Source organism: Lagenorhynchus albirostris, chromosome 4 (assembly GCF_949774975.1).
Source record: "Lagenorhynchus albirostris chromosome 4, mLagAlb1.1, whole genome shotgun sequence".
NCBI classification, from domain to species: Eukaryota; Metazoa; Chordata; class Mammalia; order Artiodactyla; family Delphinidae; genus Lagenorhynchus; species Lagenorhynchus albirostris.
This window is the reverse complement of record NC_083098.1, coordinates 7,907,490-7,927,833: the sequence shown is the minus strand read 5'-3', so window position 1 is coordinate 7,927,833 and position 20,344 is coordinate 7,907,490. Positions and strand designations below refer to the sequence as shown.

The following is a 20,344-nucleotide window of genomic DNA, read 5'->3' as shown; positions in this document are numbered from 1 at the left end:
TTGTGTGGTTATGTTTTCAACTCTTTTGGGTAAATTGCTGTATCCTGTGGTAAGAGTATGTTTAGTTTTGTGAGAAGCTACCAAACTGTCTTCCAAAGTGGCTGTATCATTTTGCATCCCCACCAGCAGTGATCCTTGCCAGGATTTGATGTCGTCCGTGTACTGCATTTTGGCCATTCTAATAGGTGTGTAGCGTTATCTCACTGTTTTAACTTACATTTCCCGGACGACATATGATGTGGGGGTTTTTTATATGCTTATTTGGTAAAGTGTCTGTTAAGGTCTTTGGTCCATTTTTTAACCGTGTTGTTTATCTTCCTATTGTTGAGTTTTAAGAATTCTTTTTATGTTTTGGATAACAAGTCTTTTATCAAATGTGTCTTTTAAAATATTTTCTCCCAGTCTGTAGCTTGTCTTCTCATTCTTTTGACATTGTCATTTGCAGAGCAGAACTTCTACATTTTAATGAAGTCCAGCTTACAAATTCTTTCTTTCACGGATCACACCTTTGGTATCTTATCTAAGAAGTCATCATCATACCCAAGGTCATCTAGGTTTTCCTATTATTATGTTTTCATCAGTTATTTATTGTGATTGTAATAGTTTTTGCTATGTAACATTTTGTCTCCCTGTTATTTGGCGTGTAATGGTTCATAATAGTTAAATCTTTATTGGACCTTTAACAGTATAGAATAGACTCATAGCTACATTGCACGCTATTTGCTTTTTAATTCTACTTCTTTGACAGTACTATTGCAATTCTTTTTAAAAATTTTAATCTGTTTATAAGGGAAACACATAAAACAAAGAGAAACAAAAACGTTGTAGGATTTATTATTGTTATTATTTTTATCATTATCAGAATCTGTCTTTGAACAGAGGGGCTTCATCTATTTACATTTATTTTTTCCAGCATTATTGCGATATGATTTACAAATAAAAATTGTACATAATTGGGTGGTATGATGCGATTTTTTTAAAAAGTTGTACAATATGGTGATTTAATATACATATTTATTGTGAAATTATTATCATAATCAAGTTAATTAACACATCCATTACTTCACATAATTACCTTGTGTAACTATGTAGGTGTGTGTATCATGGTGAGAACACTTAAGACCTACTCTCTTAGCAAATTTCAAGTAAATGCAGTATTATTAACTATAATCACCATGCTGTACATTAGATTTCCAGAACTTATTCACCTTATTACTGAAAGTTTGTACCCTTGAACCAACATCTTCTCATTTCCACCACACCCCGGCCAGCCCTGGAAATGACTGGTTCTATGAGTTTGAATTTTTTAGAGTCCACGTATAGTTGAGATCCTACAGTATTTGTCTTTCTGTGTCTGACTTATTTCACTTAGCATAATGTCCTCTGGGTTCATCCATATCATTGCAAACAGCGTGATTGCCTTGTTTTTTAAGGACTGAATAATATTCCATTGTGTGTGTGTGCGCGCGTGTATATATATATATATATATATATACACGCGCGCACACACACCACGTTGTCTTTATCCATTCATCTGTTGATGGACTTATGTAGTTTCCGTATCTTGGCTATCGTGAATAATGATGCAATGAACATGGGAATGCAGATATCTGTTTGTGATATACTGATCTCATTTCATTTCGATATATATCCAGAAGTGGATTGTTGGCTCATACAGCAGTTCTATTTTTAATTTTTTAGGAACCTCCATACTGTTTTTCATAAAGGCCAGTTTACATTTCCACCAACACTGTATAATGCACTGTATGATGCATTTTGAGTTAATTTTTGTGTATGGTATAAGATAAGGGTCTAATTTCATTCTTTTGCATGTGGACATCCAGTTTTCCCAGCATTGTTTTCTGAAGAGATTATCCTTTCCCTATTGAGTATTCTTGGTGCCCTTGTCAAAGATCTGTTGACCATATATTTATTTCTCAGCTCCCAGTTCTGTTCCATTGGTCTATGTGTCTTTTTATGCCAGTACCATAAAATAGTTTGAAATCAGGAAGTGATGCCTACAGCTTTGCTTTTCTTTCTCAAGATTGCTTTGAGAGGTTTTGCTAGATGTATCTGTAAATACTTCATTGTACATCTCTTAAGAATAAAGCCTGATCCACTTTCATAAACATAATGCAATGATCACACCTAAGAAAACTATTAATAATTCCATAATACGATCTAACGTACTGTGTATATACAAATTGCCATAATTGTTCCTCAAATGTGTTGTGTAGTTTTATTTCTTTTTTGATCCAGGAGTCAATCAAAATTCCTGTTTTGGCCTTGGTTATACCTGTTTAAGCTTTTAATCTAGTATCCTCCCTCACCTACTCCCTCCTTTTTCTCTCATCACATTGACTTTTTTTGTAGTACTGAAAGATTTAGAAAAGGACAATACGCTCAGGATGCTCAGTTAATTTGAAGGTCAGACAAACAATGAACCATCTTTTAGTATCATATGCCCCTTGCTTACACTAGAAGATGATTTGTTGTCTTTCTGAAATTCAAATTTAAGTGAGTGTCCTGTATTTTATATGGCAGCCCTACTTTTCAGAAAGTTGAAGTCTGTTGCATTACAGAGTAGCTCAATTTCTAGATTTGTTTGTTTTCTTCTGATTTGAGTCGGTTAAACATTTTTTACAAAAGCATTTCATAGGCGACGGTGCGTCTTCTTATTGTGTCACATTAGGAGGTACATATCTAATAGTCCCATTAGTGAGGCTGTTTGATTACTGGATGAAGAGGGCGACTACTAAATCTCTTTAGTTAAAAGCATCTTCTTCCTTTGGAATTAGTAATTAGTTGAGTGGTGTTCTGAGACCAGGTGAATATCCTGTTCCCCATAACCTTCTGTGCAATGATTTTAACATTCATTAGGGATCATTTCCTGAATCAATACTACACTGTGGGTTGCAAAATGATTTTGCAATTTTATTATTTCTCCTACATTTATTGTAAGTTGGCATTCATCTGCAAAGAAGATCTTTCTTTTATGCTCTCTCTTATACTATCACTATATACTAATGGAATTAAGAAATCCAGTTTGTTATTATCTGTTACTGCCATTATTCTTTTTACTCTCAAATTACTCCAGTTTTGGCCAATGGAGGTTCCCTCCAAGTCTGCTCTTGGGTCCCCCGTATATGATTCCATTTTGTCTTTGAATGCTTTCTTGCTTTCTATTATTAAAGAGGCTTCCCAGGCTTAATTTTTAACTCATTTTGCCCAAGACCATGAATAAGCCTTTTCCTCAAAGAGCCTGCGGCAGCTGTCAGTTTACTGCTGCTCTTCTCAGGGTCCATTGCCCCTGTGCCACCTTGTGATACTGGAGTTGCATCCTGTAAGCGTGCTTCCTTTGCCAGCTGGTACAATGGCAAGCTTTGTCAGCAGAGGGCACTGCAAGGGCGCTGCGGGGAACCGGCTGCCTGGGCTGCTGGGCGTCCTCATCCTCTCTATGCTCCTAAAGGACAGGGGCTGTGACGTGCTTGCAGAGCATCCAGTACAGCTCACTCTCCAGCTGGCTCCGCCGGCATCCCGGCGGGCAGTTCCCTGCTCAGTCCTGTGCCATCAAGTTTCCTGCTTGCCAGCCTCAGTTTACTGGCACTCCGGTGGGAAGTGCCCTGTTTGGCGACTTCAGCCCACCAGCTATGGACCAGGTCTGGCCCAGGATGACACCGCAAACTGCTCTGTCATCCCCTGGGCTGCAGCTCTCTCAGTTTGGGGGAGACTGCCTCTCTCTCTCCAAATCACTCCTTATTTGAGTACTCTCAATCCTATGGTATCGTTAAGGTTTTTCTTTTTTTAATCTCCTGTGCTTAACCCCCTGTTTCTAGTTAATTCTTTATGTTAAATTTTCCCTGTTTAAATTACTGGTGTGTTTCTTGTCTTCTCACTGAACCTTGACTGATACAGTACAGAGGATGGTCTTTAATGGTACCACCATTCAAAAATGCAGTTTCAGGATTATCTTGGTCGTACCTTTGGATTTGAGTACGCTGCTGAGCCACTTGCCGGTGGGAAATGGGGTGCTTATGTCTGATGACACACCACAACACAATGACTACAGCTATCGCCCACGGCTGATTGTGATGAAGTGTCAACAAAAGCAAGTACATTGGAAGCCCAGTGCACTTGACTAATGATGACAACAGGATGGTGGTATCTTAGTCTGTTTGGGCTACTGCAGACTGGGTGCCTTATAAACACCATTTCGTTGTAACAGTTCTGGAGGCTGGAAAGTCCAAGATCAAAGTGTCAGTAGATTTGGTGTCTGACGAGGACTTGCTTTTTGGTTCACTCTGTTTGCTGGTACCACAGTGTTTTTATCAGAGAGGCTTTAGAGTCTGACTGAATATTTGTTAGGGCTAATCCTCCCTTATTGCTTTTACTTTTCAGGATTTTCCTTCATATTGTTGTATGTTTATTTTCCCATATGAACTGTAGAATTAGCTTGCATCGCTCCAGGGGGAAAAATTTACTTTTATTTTATTTAGAATCACATTGCATTTATATATTATAGAGGGAGAATTGACATCTTTATGATGTTGAATTTTCCTATATGAGAACAAACAATGTTTTTCTGTTTGTTTAAGGCCTCTTTTTTGTCCTATAGGAGTGTTTCACAGTTTTCCAAAACAGTTTTGGCACGTTTCCTGTTAAGTATTTTATCTTTTATTTTGTTTGTTTCTATATTAAATGACATTATACCTTTCGAATGGTCACTGTTAGTACTTTTTCTGTATATGTTCTTAGCTAAATTTTATACCATGCCATATTTCAGAACTGGTTAGTTTTATTTTTAGCACTGATCCTCTGTTTTCTAGGTGTTGTGTTATATAATCTACATAAAGATACAAATGAATTATTTCTCAATTCTTATGCATCTAAATGTTTATTATTATTAGCTTATATCTCCAAACCTATGTTATATAGTGGTGGAGAGAGAGGACATACTTGCTTCGTCCTTGATCTTAACAGGAATGCCTGTAATGTTTCTTCATTAGGTATGGTGCAGGTTTGGGGCTGAGATATAAAATATTTCATCATGTCAAGGAAGTGTCCCTTAATTTTTATTTTATTTTTATGAAACTATGAATGAGTGTTGAAATTTGTCAAGGGCTGTGTTACACTTTATTATTTGTTCACGATTCTTTTTTCCCTTCCTCGTTCATGATTCACTGTGTGAGGACTGTGCTTAACCTGCACATTGATATTGGGTTTGATCATATGACTTGCTCTGTCTTTAATTTTTTTTTTTTTTTTGTGGTGCGCGGGCCTCTCACTGTTGTGGCCTCTCCCATTGCGGAGCACAGGCTCCGGACGCGCAGGCTCAGCGGCCATGGCTCACGGGCCCAGCCGCTCCGTGGCATGTGGGATCTTCCCGACCGGGGCACGAACCCGTGTCGCCTGCATTGGCAGGCGGACTCTCAACCACTGTGCCACCAGGGAAGCCCTGTCTTTAATTTTTTTAACTGAAGTATAGTTGATTTACAATGTTTCAGGTGTATGGCAGGATGATTCAGTTATATATATATATATATATTCTTTATATATATATATGTTCTTTTTCAGATTCTTTTCCATTATAGGTTATTACAAGATATTGAATACAGTTCCCTGTACTATAGAGTAAGTCCTTGTTGTTTATCTGTTATATAGTGTGTATCTGCTAATCCCAAATTCCTAATTTAGCCCTCCCCCCCTTTCCCCTTTGGTAACCATAAGTTTGTTTTCTACGTGTATGACTTGCTTTGAACAAAGGGGTTTGATCAAAAGTGACAGTGTGTCAGTTCTAAGCCCAAAGCATCATAAGTTTCTGCTCACCTGTCTTCTGTTCCTGCCTCTACCATCAGAAAGACAGACATGCCCTGGATAGTTGATCCTAGATAGAGAGACGTATGGAGCAGACCTGAATCCATCCTGTAGCCTGAAGAACAACCCCTGCAAACCCACAGACTGTTGAAGGAGAAAAAGAAAAATATTTGATGTCCTAAGCTACTTAGATATTGAGGGTGTTTGTTACTCATTATTTTCACAGGAATAGCTGACTGATACAAATTCTTTGTTATCATCTATAAGTCTAATCATATGACATCTTTCTCCCTAGATCTAACTATATGGTGAATTATAGGAATGAATTTACCAATATTGAAGCATCATTGTTTGGGTATAAATCCCCCTTGATTATGATGCCTTCTTTAAACTTGATTTTAGATTCTGTTTATTTAGAATTTTTCCACTGCTACTTATGAGTGAGACTGATTTATACGTGTGTGTGTGTGTGTGTGTGTGTGTGTGTGTGTGTGTGTGTACATTTGCAATCATTACCAGGTTTGAGTGTCAAAGTAATACTTGTTTCATAAAGATCACTTGAGAGTTTTCTTTTTCTGCTACAATTTAAATGGTATTAGGGTTATCTGGTCTTTGAAGTTTTGATAAAATTCCACTGTAAAGTCATTTGGGTCTAGTTTTTATAGTTAGTTCTTTGATAACTTTTTGTCTTTCCACTATAGAAGTTTGTCTATTTGTCTTTTCTATGAGTAGCAAAGTTAATTTTGGTAAATTGTATTTTCCTAGGAAATAATCTAATTCATCTAGGTTTTCCGTTTAACTTGGACTGAGTTGTGCAAAATATTATAAGTTGCTTCTGATTTGTAAAACTTCCTCATGTCCTTGGTTATCTCCTTGTTTTTATTTCTTCTTTGTGCTTTCTACCCTTCTTCCTTTATTGGGTTAGCTAGTGGTTATCTGTGGTGCTGATTTTTTTTTTTTTTAACAAAGAACCAGCATTTTGATTTATTAATTTCTACTATTTTTTCTGTTCCCTATTACTTTAACTTTATTATATCCTTCCCTGTGCTTTCTTTTGCTTTACTTTGTTGCTCTTTTCTAATTTTTAAGATGGCAACTCAGTATCCTTATTTTCATCCTTTTATTGTTGCTGCAAGAATTTAAGGGTATGGATTTTCTGTGATCACTGGTTTAACTGTACTCTAGTGAGTTATGTTTTCATTAGAACTATTTTTTAGAAATTCTGCAATTAAAAATTTTCCCCCAAGAGTTGTTTAATAGAGAAGTTTTAGATTTCCAATGAGATTTCTAGCTTTAAGAAGAGCAGAGGAGCAAGGTATAGAAATAAGGCCCTTGCTCCACTTCAGGTTTCCAGAACTTTTAGTTTTGAATGAAGTTGAAAATTTTGATTATTAGCTTTTAGGTTTTTTCCAGTACAAAGGGACTGTTTGTTTATTATCTACAAGTGATCAGAATAGCTATGGGACTTACCAAGTTGTAATCCAAGGGCAAGGAAGCATAAATTCACTGCGAAAATGAATGGAGAATGGTAAAAACCAATAAAATTGATTTGTGATTGCATCTAAACTTTCATTAGCTTTGACATCAGCTTTGTGAAAATTAGAAAAAGTTTGCTCTCACTCAGTGGAAGTGGCCTACAGAGCCCTGCGTAGTTGGAGGAGTTCTGGCTGCATATCAACCTCCACTTGACTCCTGTTTCCTTGACTGGGAACTTTAGCTCAGCCAGGGGCTGTATGTTTGATCCAGAAGGTCTTAGGTTGCTGTCTACTAAGTCCAGCACATTAATTAAAATGATGACATGTATTAATTGCTAGGCAACTGTAGGGAATCAAATAAGAAATGCAATTGACACCACCAAACTCTCATTACATTCGAGATATAAGATTTATTCACACCAACAAAAATAATCACAACAAAATATAAACTAATTTAAAAAACAAAAGATCATAGTGACATGAAATTTTATGTTCTCAAGTGTGTAAAAGGATTTTTTTGCTTCTACATAAACTTCTTTTCATAAAAGGGTAGCAAACATTAAAATGCAATGATGGTTTGCATTTCTTATATGGAAAGAACATAGGCTAAACCCTGAAGCTTTTAGTGTGCAAGGGTGTTACCATCAAGTCACACACTACACTAATGATCAAAACCATGATCTGTTTCCAGATCCACACACACATATATTTACCAACTAAGCAGAGAAATAAGCATTTCATATTCTGTCCCACTCTGCTATAATGTATTTTTTTCTTTTTACTAAAAGCAAAGTAGGAAACTGTATTTTTCTCCTTTTAATTGACCTCAGAAGAGGCACTATCCAATTCATGAGAAACACGAAGTTTCAGGTGTTTGTCTTCTTCACTCTTAAGGTCTGAGACTAGCTTGTCTTCGCGGCTATGGAATTCTTGGCTGTGGAATTCATGGCTGACTTTGGAATTATCCTGACTCTCAATCACATCGGAATGCTCATAGCTGTCATCCTCGGCCTTCAGCTTGAATTCTTTGGAATGCTCGCGGCTGTGGGTTTCCATACTGCGGTCATCCGGCTGACTCGTCTCCTGACTGTCCTTCCCACGGCTGGCCCAGTCGGAAGCCCTGTGGAGGCGCTGGGCAACCAGGATGGCCTTGGGTGCATCACCCACCTCCTCGCTCTCCACGTGTGACGTGACGTCCTCCTCTGTGGCATCTGGATACTGAATCACAGAACAAACGGGAGAAGAATTCAATAAACAGCCAGAGATGGGAACACTGTAATTTTCTTCTGCTTTTTAACTTTCAGGCCAAGGTATTCTCTAACAATGTCTAAATTTGGCTGAAGCAAAAAAATAATACTAGCATGTTACTTTTTTTCAAACTAAGTCCTTTCATTACGTCATCTCCTTTAGTTTAATAGGTACATCAATTTGTATGAGAGGAAACCCATGAGGAAGGTCTCATTATCTGTTTTACATAAAGGGAAAATGAAGGGAAAGTTAAAAGTAAAGGGACTAGTACACGGCAGGGCTATGTGCTAAATCCAGATCCTTTTTTAATTTAAAAAAGCGAATAGAGGGCTTCCCCAGAGGCACAGTGGTGAAGAGTCCGCCTGCCAGTGCAGGGGACACGGGTTCGAGCCCTGGGCAGGGAAGATCCCACATGCCGTGGAGCAACTAAGCCCGTGCGCCACAACTACTGAGCCTGCACCCTAGAGCCCGCGAGCCACAACTACTGAGCCCCTGCGCCACAACTACTGAAGCCCACGTGCCTAGAGCCCGTGCTCCGCAACAAGAGAAGCCACTGCAATGAGAAGCCTGCGCACTGCAACGAAGAGTAGCCCCTGCTCGCCGCAACTAGAGAAAGCCTATGCGCAGCAACAAAGACCTGACACAGCCAAAAATAAATCAATTTAAAAAATAAATAAATAAAAAAGCAAATAGAATAAGTGCTTTATAACCAGGGTTTGGAAAAATAGCATTGTGATTGAGAGACAAAATTTGGGAGAAGTTATGTGGACTTTAATACAAAAACCAATAAGTGGGAAAAGGTTTTGTATTCAATGATCATAAAGTAATAATCTTTGCTGAATGAATGAACAAATGAGCATGCAGACCCTTGTTCCCTAGAATTGGGCTCTACTCATAACCATCTCATGTGTCTTGTTCAAGGATTTACCTGGACTTCAGATCTGCGGAACATCTTTTTCGACCTCAGTCCGTAAGCCACACTATCACCTCGGCCTTCGTATGTGTCTCCGGTCGGGACAGGTGGAGTGAGGACGGAGGTTGCTGGAACGTCAGTGGGAAAATCAGTGACCACTTCATCAGATTCATCAGAATGGTGAGACTCGTCGGAATGGTCAGTGTCACTGGAGTCATTTGCGTCAGTGTCCTGGCTGTCTCCATCCTCTTCGTCATCCACAGTGTCTGTGTGCTCAGGGCTTTCATTGGACTTACTCGGGAGGGTCTAAAAATCAAGATGATCGGAAAAATTGGTGTCAAGGTTTTTATTTTCCTTTAGCCTTTACGGCGCCTTAGTCTTTTACTATCTTTATTTAGTTTCAGAATCTTTTAAGTCTTTATTGAATTTGTTACAATATTGCTTCTGTTTTATGTTTTGGTGTTTTGGCCATGAGGCATGTGGGACCCCAGCTCCCTGACCAGGGATTGAACCCGTACCCCCTGCCTTGGAAGGCAAAGTCTTAACCTCCAGACTGCCAGGGAAGTCTCAGTTTCAGAATCTTTGTATTCACAACAAAGCACTCAATGGCTTTTAAGAGCTAAAGTGAGCATCTTCCAATTTCCCTTTTAACACAAGGATAAATGGAATCCTATTCTGAGTCATTTTTCTTGCTTTTTCATAAACATTATTTTCAAGCCAAATGTATGAGTTATGAATTTATATCGATAACATGTTTTTCCTTGATCATTTTAGACACTATTTAATTTACCAAATTCAATGATGCGGTAAATACAGGTACATAATTGTGAGATTGTTTTTTTCTATGACAATTCTCAGGAGATCAGAGCATCCAGGTATTAATGCTCACCCCTAAACCTAAAACTCCTCCCTATTAGCCTGGATAATCAACAGGCGACTGTGTTATCCATGTGTGTAAACTGCAGCTCAATTAACCAGTTAATGTCTATTACACTTCTGATTGCAAATATACTGGGTCATTTATCTAACTTTCCTTATTAGAAATTCTTAGCATCTTCAAATAGAATCTTAAGGAAAACAAATTTAAGTTATCCCTTTGCTTAGCAAATATATTACTAATTCCAATAAAAAGAATAGTTATTAAATAAACCATTATGTTAGCAACAGAAACGTTCCTGGAGTCAAAGTCTTGGCTTTGGTAGGCATTAATTAGATGCTTACCGGATATTAGATGACAGCAACAAAATATCTTAAATAAATTGCAAGAGGCTTAGTATTTCAAACAACAGACATTAGTAAACATTTCCTGCCACACTAAACTTATTTGAAACCTGGTATTTCTGACATTTAGTAAACACTTGTGTTTTTTGTGGGCAAGTTTTAGACAGGAAAATTTTTTTTCTTTCTTTTTTTTTTTATGGTTGGCTGACCTCATGTTAGGAAGGGAGGGTGGGTCTCAAGATGGCGGGTCTCCAGGTTTTGAGGAGAAAGTTCCTAGTTCCTATTGTTCCCTTGGATGGTGGTGGCAGAGTCACTCAGAGAAATGAGACAGATATGAATCGGGCTACCAGGAGCCCATCCCATAATATTTCTCCCATACCCGCACCTCCGCTCCACTAAGTAAAGGCTCTACTTCCACCATCCCTGACCTAGAGCCCACCATACTGTTGGCCCAGTATAATCAGGTCTGCAGAAAGTTCAAGGCTTTGGGTAGGGGTGTGATGCGCCCCTGGAATTTCAGGCCAGTGGATAGACGGGGCATTTACTGGAGAATTTTAATGGAATTTTGCCAGAATTGAACCCAGGCAATGTCACCAGGAGAAAGAGTTGCTTCCTTAGTTCCTCCAAGACATGGTGGACCTTGGATTCAAAGTGGAACCTCACCTCTTGCTTGTTATCAGTTTCCTCAGAGGACACAGTATTCTGAAGAAAGAAGGGTGCAAATCAGTGTACATCATACTCTCTTAACTTTTTTATTCAAAAAGTTAGCTTTTTCCATACAAAGCAGGTCTTAGCTTTTAGCCTCATTGGTGGATGACTTAAGCGGGAAGACAACATGACAGATCAGCTGGTGTCCCAAGTTCACCTTTACCAACAGGCAGGAAGGATCCACTTAACAAGCCCAAGTGGCCTGCTCGGTGGCTGTTTTTTGTGGTGGTTGTTCTTTAACTGTGAGAATTTTAATATTTAGAATTAATTAAAATTAAAAATACCTGTGGTTCTAGGAAAGTCTGCTTCTGAGACGGGTCAGGCTTTAGCCACGTGGCCACAGCCTCTGGGTATTTGTTGTAAAGCTACAAAAAAGAGTCGCGTATCTGTCATTATTAAGAAAAAGAAACAGGGATCTCTAAGTGATAAGCGGAAAAAAACAACTCTACTTCCCCAATCTTGACGGATAAGCATAATATGCATTATTCAGTCACCTGGAGCCTGAGCTCTATCTTTCATAATTTATTCTTTCTGGTAGAGCCATTTAACAAACCCTTACGTAGCACTTACTGTGAGGCAGGCACACTTTCAAAGTAATTTACAAATACTCATTCATTTAATCCTGGGAGAGGTATCAGTATGATTACTCCCATTTTACAGATCAGGAGAAACCCAGCCACGATGAAGTTAAGTGATAGTAAGTGGCAGAGCCGGGGCTCAAATCCAGTGGCTCTCCACATTGATGATACACTGTGCTTTTCTGTTCTACGTTTGTTAGCAGAAATTCCTCTCAGATGAAATACAGCTAAAGCAGAGGGGCCCTTAATTTGTGTTGATCTTCCTTGTTTCCTGTCTCTGTGGAACAAGGAGAAACTCTCTAAGGCTGTGCTGTCCAGTATGCCATTCTCTAGCCATGAAGCACATGGCTATTCAAATTTAAGTTAATTAAAAAAAAAATTAGTTCCTCGGTTGCACTAGAGCGTTCAATAGTCACACGTGTCTAGTGGCTACCTTAGTGGGCAGTGCAGAAATATATCAACACCATTGCATGAAAGTTCTATTGCTTTAAGGTGCCAAAGACGTGAATGGAATGGCCTTTACTTAGCCAAGTCATTTATCTGGAAAATGGTAATAATATGCTAATGCAGAGGAGTGGAAATTGCTCTGAATAAGTGTCATCTGGTGGGCTATACGGCCCAGGGCGATCACTTCACGTCTCTGTCATGGAGAAAAGTTACCCTGGGGGTTCCAAGAATTCCTCACAGCCACAAAGGAGGAGAAGTGCAGGAAGGAAACCAGTCAGTAGCACTTTGGGTTTCCCCATGGTTGGCTCTAACCAGAGGAGCTTCGTCTTGGGCTTCTGTGACAGTTTTTGCTGAAAGAATGGGTTCCTTGACTGAAAAATGTGAAAACGACTAGTCTAGATGAGTTCAAAGTTTCCCTCTTTTTTTTCTTTAAAATAGATATATTTATATAAATATTATACAGATAAATGTTATGATTGATTACATTTAATATACATATTTATTCTGATGATACCTGTAATACAGGCTTTATCTGTATTTATAAGATAAATTTATAATTTTTAAAAAGTAATATGAAGAACAGATAGATAAGAAAAACAAACTAAAATCTACCCAGTAGTCATATGACTCATAGATAACCGGTGTTCATCTTCAGGGATGTCTCTTTATAGACTTTCCATATTTCCTACTAGCTCTAGATTTCTAGGCTTCTAGAAGGTTGAGCTCTTCACTTATCTCCTAAATAACACTTAACCACTTACACAGCCGTGGCTTCATGTGCCGTATTTTATTCTATTAAAAAGGCACTAATTCTTGCCTCAAAGAGTGTGATCACTATTTTCTCTGGAAATGTTAATTTTCTGGCTTAGTGCTGTGATTCAATACTTGTGTTCTTAAATCACTTGGAAAACAGACACACTTACTTCTACCCACTTGCACACCCAAACACAAGCAGCAATACTTCTCCTAACATCTTCATTAAGCAATCTAATTGCGGTGACCCCAGGCAGCTCTATACTGGCCTTTATTCTGTTTATCTGGAATTGAACTCTGTGTGCCTTTTTGTCCAAGCTGCTTGGGACAATGCCCATTTGTTGTTTGGCTGGCATGCTTTCACCCTGTGGAGGGGCAGGTACATCTAGGGTGCTGGTTGAATAATTATAATAAAGAATTTGATGTGGCCTTACGTTTGTCTAGAAAAATGTGATCTAACGTCATCGGATAAGCACAATAGATACAAACGGCATAAACAGACTTTCTCTTTATAATGGGCTTCTTAGCAAATATCTTAGGAGATATTGTGAATATTATGGTTATGCCAACTCTCCAATATGTGAGGTGAATTTTAAACTTAGCTTGCCACTAAGTAAAGCAAAAGATGGAATTTTTTACTTCTACAACAGTATGTTGACTCATGGAAACAAAAAGTCACACAACTTCATAGAACTCATTTTACATAAGTGATAGGCCTAGAGCATCATTTTATTATATTAAAAAATCTAGTTTGGTTTTAAGAGACTAAAAGCAGTTCTGTGCTTGGTACTGGCCTAGAACCATAGCAGGCACTCAATAAATACTTATAAGTTATTTTGTTTCACTATGAAAATAAGTAAAATTGCCATACATTTGTAGCACATCTTCCAGCAGTTGCAAAAATAATTTAACTATATGATAAACCTAAAAGATGCTCACCTGCTTTTCCTCAGAGCTGCCAGAATCAGTCTGTTTAACCTTTGAAACAGAGAAGGTGAAGAAAGATTACAGTGTGAACGTGTTCATAGCACCTTGAAACACACAATTCATTTATTTTGAGGAATTTTCTTTAAGATTCAGCTGTACTCACTGGAAGGGCGGAGGCGATGCCCAAGAGGCAGAAGCAAATCACTGCAATTCTCATCGTAATCAATGTTCCTGCAAAATATTTTGTAAGAAACACTTGATCTTTTCCTAGGTTAAAACAGTGATGCTTTTTTAGGCTACCACATTACAAAATCGTCACAAATAAATATATATTTTCTGTAGAAATACTCTCTACTTCTTAGAGGAAAATTTTCTTCTTAATATTATGATCTTTTGAGTTAGTATTTGTAATGCCACCTCCTCTATTCTCCATCTCTTCCTATTAGGCAAGGAGAGAGGAATTTTACAAGTCTATATTTATTCAACTTTAAAATTTAGAGTTTCAGAGATTATGCCGTTGCTACCTCATGTCACCAGCCATCTAAACCTAAAAACAGATCAACAGTAATTGAGTTCAAGTAATAAGCTGGAATGGGAATATTTATTTTTCAGAGAAGAAAAACACAAAGAGAAAGAGAGAAAATAAAGCTGTGAAAGAAACTTGCTTTCTCCATTTTCCAGCATGCATTTCAAATGCGATTTTCAACTTAAATTATTTAAAAGGTGTTACTTAGGTGAAATGAAGCTATCTCTAAAGTTAATAATTTAAGTAAGGTATTCTAGAAATTTGAAACAAGAAAGAAAAACACTGAAAACAGTCAACAGCTTTCCTATTTGTAAGTCTAAATAGTGTCATACAGGTATTTTGGATAAATGTTAATAGCTAAATACAGAGGTAAAAATATTCAGAAAGGTTTTTTTCCTTGAAAACAGGATAAGTCAGATCATTAAATAATTAGCATTATCATTTGTTTACATTAGCACTAAAAATCATTTTCCTTTTAAATTGTCTCCACAATCATCTATCCATTTAAAATGATGTAGATATAATCATTCCAAAGGGGCATAGACATTTCCTTTTTTTTTCTGATGGCAAGAAGCAGTTTCAGTTCTTTTGAGGATGGCGTGGAAATACTTTTAAGTTTTCTATTCGACTGTCTTTCAAAATAGCCGGCCGCCTTTCCTGCAGGAGATCTGCCCTGGATCTGGCATGCTTATTCCAAAGACTAGGACCGTTTAAGTCTGATTAACACCTTTTACTGTTAAACCCTTTTCCTTACGGCCTGACCTTCCCCATGAAATGAAACAGTGCATACACAGGCCAGCAAGAAAGTAGCAAACTGCAGCCTTACCTTGGTCTGCGGCGGCTAAGAAGAGCCCGGTCCCAGGCGGTGCTGATGCTGTGCTCAGGGCTGCACTCTGGGCTCTTCCTCTCCCTGCTGTTGACAACCAGGACGTCTCAGAATTTAAAGGCTGCTCCAGACGTTCTCCACCAACACAGGGGGTGGAGAGATGTGTCATGAGGTTTTTTGCCACTGCCCAACCCACTTGCTCCTACACTTCCCCCTCTGGTTTTGTGGTTACAAAACAAACACATGCACACACACATACACACACACACACAAACTACTCTGCAGTTAAAACATTACTTATGCACAATATCATTAACTAGCTTTTTCGTTTATAGGATTGGCTCTCAGCGTCCTGGAAGGGCATCGAGGGGGTCTCATAAAAAGGGAGGGAGGGAAATGACTAGTTCTTACAAAGACTCTAATTTCTGAATTAGAATAAAAATAGAATCTAAATCAGTCTTAAATAAAATTAAATAGAATGGATTTTTGTTTCTTTTGGTTTAAATAACAGATGAAGGTAATATATGCAACCAAATTTGCCTCACAATTATACTTATTTAAGAGCTATCAGGCTATTGTTCAGATACAAAGAATTCAGAAGCCCTTCCTCCATCTTTACTTAAGCTCTGTTTTGTGATTTCAAGTGTGTAGCAGCCTGTCATTTAAACAAATGGCATTAGTAACATTAAAATCCACGTTCACGCTCATTAAATTGGATTTACATTGACCTTTCAAGGACGTGGCTTTTTGTCGCCGTGTTTGAATTGTTTGGAAGTGATGGATCTGCTAATTGCTGTATAAAATAGAAGGGTAATTTATTCTCAGTGCGGCAGAAGTAAAGCAGTTTCTGACTGAGAGCAGGGTTACTGCTGGCAAGTGCTGCTTCAGGAGCCAGAGTGTGGCTCTGAGTTCCACTCTGCCACTGATCAGCTGTGAGACCTTGGGCAAATCACTTAGCCTATCTATACCTGTTTTCATCTGTCAAATGCACAGTTCGTGGGCGTTTTGAGAGGTTTAAGTGAATTAGTATGTGTAAAAATAAAAATACTTGGCACATATATGCAAATACCCTGCCTATTTTAACCACTGTATGTGTGTTAACTATTATTAAGATTTTTAGGAGGAGCAGGTAGTCATGATTTGTAATACCTTTAAATGGAATAGGTTATTGGAATGAGATCAGATGTAAGAATTTTTTTTTTTTTTTTTTTTTTTTTTGTGGTACGCGGGCCTCTCACTGTTGTGGCCTCTCCCGTTGCAGAGCACAGGCTCCAGACGCGCAGGCTCAGCGGCCATGGCTCACGGGCCCAGCCGCTCCGCGGCACGTGGGATCTTCCCGGACCGGGGCACGAACCCGTGTCCCCTGCATCGGCAGGCGGACTCTCAACCACTGTGCCACCAGGGAAGCCCCAGATGTAAGATTTTTTAACTGTGTACATCGACAGGGTAATTTGCACACCTCTGAAGGCCTGGATTAGATTTCTGAATTGTCTTTTTCTAATTTTTCTCCCAGGATATTTAAAGTTGGTTACTTAATAAGAAAATTAAAAAGGAAATTCTATATTAAAAAAAAATTTACAGGGTATTCAAAAGGTGTTTGAATGAAAAAAAATTACAGTTGAAGGTTGAATACTGGAACAGAAATTAGGGGTTGCAGAGCTCTGAGTCCACTTTAAATATTTAATATTGTTTTGAGATTACTTAACCTCTTCATCTACATTTCTCAGTTGTGAAATGGAGATTGCACTATTAATTTATCTCACACCTCCATTGTAAGAATCATGTGTAAAGTGAGATTAAAGTTAAATGTTCCTATTTATTATTGGTTGTATTAAGGTGTCAACTCCTATTTACCAAGTATTGCTTTTTAAAAAACTAAGTTTATTTATTTATTTTTGGCTGTGTTGGATCTTTGTTGCTGCGTGTGGGCTTTCTCTAGTTGCGGCAATGGGGGCTACTCTTTCTTGTGGTGCGCGGGCTTCTCATTGCAGTGGCTTCTCTTGTTGTGGAGCACGGGCTTTAGGCACGCAGGGCTCAGGAGTTGCAGCACGCAGGCTCAGTAGTTGTGGCGCACGGGCTTAGCTGCTCCGTGGCATGTGGGATCTTCCTGGACCAGGGCTCGAACCGGTGTCCCCTGCACTGGCAGGTGGATTCTTAACCACTGTGCCACCAGGGAAGCCCCCAAGTATTACTTTTAATATAAATACGGTTGAATAATTTTTTGTAGTGTTAACGTAACGAATCCATAGGCTTGTAGACACTTGGTGGGAGGAAATGTATCTCTTTTAAATTGTATGTGTTTCAAATGAATTGATATTGTTGATTTGTGGGTTCTAAGCACACATTTTAATAATTCAGATGGCAGCTATCTCTATAAAATACAAAGCACACGGGTTATAACGTTGCAAAAACAGATTTCTTATTTCTGCTCTTAAAAACTGTTTTTTTCCCTTTAAACACATAACCCACTTAAGCTGTCAGATTGTCAGTGTAGCGGAGGGAAGTTCACATATTCTAAAAAAACCCCAAGATTTCCACAGGATTCATTACGGTTTACTCTGCGCCTGCGGGAGTGACTTAATAGGAACTTAGGAAGTTATAGGAATAGATTCTGCTGGAGCCCAGCCATGTTGAAATGAACCACGTGACCTATAGGGCTCTTCCGGTTATAGCGCCAACGTGCCACATGGTGGCAGCGTTTCTGAGAAGGAGTTCAGACCACAGTCTGGTTCCGTCAGTGATTCCGGCAGGATGGAACGTTCACGCGTTTAATGACTGAGCCATAAAACAACTGTGAGGCCCTCCATTTCTTGGAACGTCAGGTGAGGAAATATTTCCCAACAATGACCCGCTACACATTAACAGGGAACACAGAGGCCAAGGGAAGCAAAGCATTCTTTTCTGCTTCGTTGTCTTCAGCAAACCCAGGTGAACGCCATGGGCTCCTTCCCCGTTTCCCGCGCTGGCTCAAGAGGTTGCCGGTTCCGAGGCTTACGCAGAGTAAAGGCCTGTGAATTCATGGTTAAAGAACGTGTCTGGGATGCTTCAGAGATGAGAGGATAAAATGGTTTGTGATAGAGGCGGTTCTGTAAAGTATGAGATGGATAGTGCGTCATTCTGATTTTTGAAGAGGCTCGTGCTTCTTGTTCGTCCTTAAACGTGCTGCTGACATTTTTTTCTGAGTAAGATTTTCCAGCTGTCAGAATTAATGTGTTAAATGATTTGAATCAGAGAGGCTTGATCTGTAGCATTTCCACATTATTTCCATTCTCGATTAGGTTAATCCTGGGTTGTTAAAATCAAAAGGTCAACATGATCAAATTCCTTCTAAATCTTGTATGTGGAAAGGAAAAAGTTTAGTTGTTAAACTGGAATGTAGAGTGGGTCATGATCATAAAATATAGGCACTATAAGAGGATATGTGGAAACACAAAGAACATATTTTTTTCTCGAATTACATGAAAATTCTCATATAATAGGAAAATTTGTGTCCAACTGTTTTGGTGGACTTTATTATACTGACTTCTAGTTTATTTGGATATTTCTATTTTATTAAGTATAATAAACTATTTCGACTCTTAAAGCTCTCTAAATAATTATTTTTTCCCTCGAGTCAAGGTTCAGATAAAAAGCTGATCTTGGTACCATTGCCAATCTGTCATAGAGAAGTTGGGAATGATATCTAATAAGAAGCCTGCCACTCATCATTTCATCATATATAGACTAGGGAAGCAGGGAATTATTTATTAGAGGGAGGGAAACAAGGGTTGAAGATAAGAAGGTTTTTTTTTTTTTTTAAGTTCAGACATGAAAGTAGAACATTGCAGAAATATAAAACAGACACGCCGTAAAACTTTTTATCCCATTGCTCAATAAATTAGTCAACAAAATTTTAAAAATGGTCTTAAAAATGGTCTTACTATCAGAAACATTAACATCACTTAAAACAAAAGAAAAAAGTTTCATTTTAGACCCATAGAATTGTTATAGAGTAAATAAATCTTCAATAAATTGTTAATGATTAACCACTCAACTCTCCATCCATAGCAACTAATTCTGAGCATAGAGTTCTTGCTTATCAATATAATGCATGGGCACTATGCTTGAGTCCATATATCATATATTGATAGCTATTATTTGCCAGTACTCAAGAATCTAGCAGTATTTCTTTGTTAAATTATCATCACTAACTTTGAGGCCATTCTAACATTCTTTAAATGGTAGATTCTTTAAAGTGGACTTAAATTATTAATTTTTTTCTTAAAATGGCACCCTTCTTACCCTCCTGGAACCCATTTATTCATGAAGATCAACTAAGAAATTTAGAACTTGTGCAGCCAGTGGAGTGAAGGGGGCGTGGTTTAACAGTAAATTCAGTGGGATGTGGACAGAGAAGGCATAGGGTGGAGACCCTGTGTCTACACTGGTGTTGAAGGGATGAGTGTTTTGGGATTGGCATCAAACAAGAAGTGTTTCTTCCCATCCAACAGCAATCAAAGCAGCATGGGACTCGTTGTGTTTTGCTATATTTTAAATCATGGATAAAAAAATTAATGTACTTTTTATAATAATATTAATAAAAATAAAACCTTTTTTTTTTAAAAGGAGGGAAATCACTCCCAACGTATGACTCTAATAAGTCAATCTTTGATGTTCTGAGAATTTTATATTCTTACCTCCCCAAAATGGGTTTTCTAGAAGCATTTTCTCAATATGGGTCACATGAATTTCTTTCAGATTCTGTTACACCAAGAATAGGAGATCAAGGACAAAGTAACTGAAAAGGTTGGCTTGTTTCTTTCCTGCAAAATGCCGCCTGTGGTTTTAGCAGTCCGTTTCGTTGCCAAACAGATCAGGAACATCAGGCTTCTCCATAATCGGGAGGTGTTTTTAGACTTCTCTTTCCCA

General features: G+C 38.3%; 1 protein-coding gene across 1 annotated transcript; it reads right to left on the bottom strand.

The window, feature by feature from the left end:
* Positions 1-7,674: 7,674 nt before the first annotated feature.
* Positions 7,675-15,548, bottom strand: SPP1 (secreted phosphoprotein 1). Its single transcript, XM_060147093.1, has 7 exons — positions 15,437-15,548; positions 14,248-14,315; positions 14,097-14,135; positions 11,664-11,744; positions 11,335-11,373; positions 9,466-9,756; positions 7,675-8,507 (listed from the first exon to the last, which is right to left on the bottom strand). The coding sequence occupies exons 2-7, from the start codon at positions 14,299-14,301 to the stop codon at positions 8,106-8,108; spliced, it is 906 nt and encodes a 301-aa protein (XP_060003076.1). The 5' UTR covers positions 14,302-14,315; positions 15,437-15,548; the 3' UTR covers positions 7,675-8,105.
* Between the last annotated feature and the right edge of the window lie 4,796 nt (positions 15,549-20,344).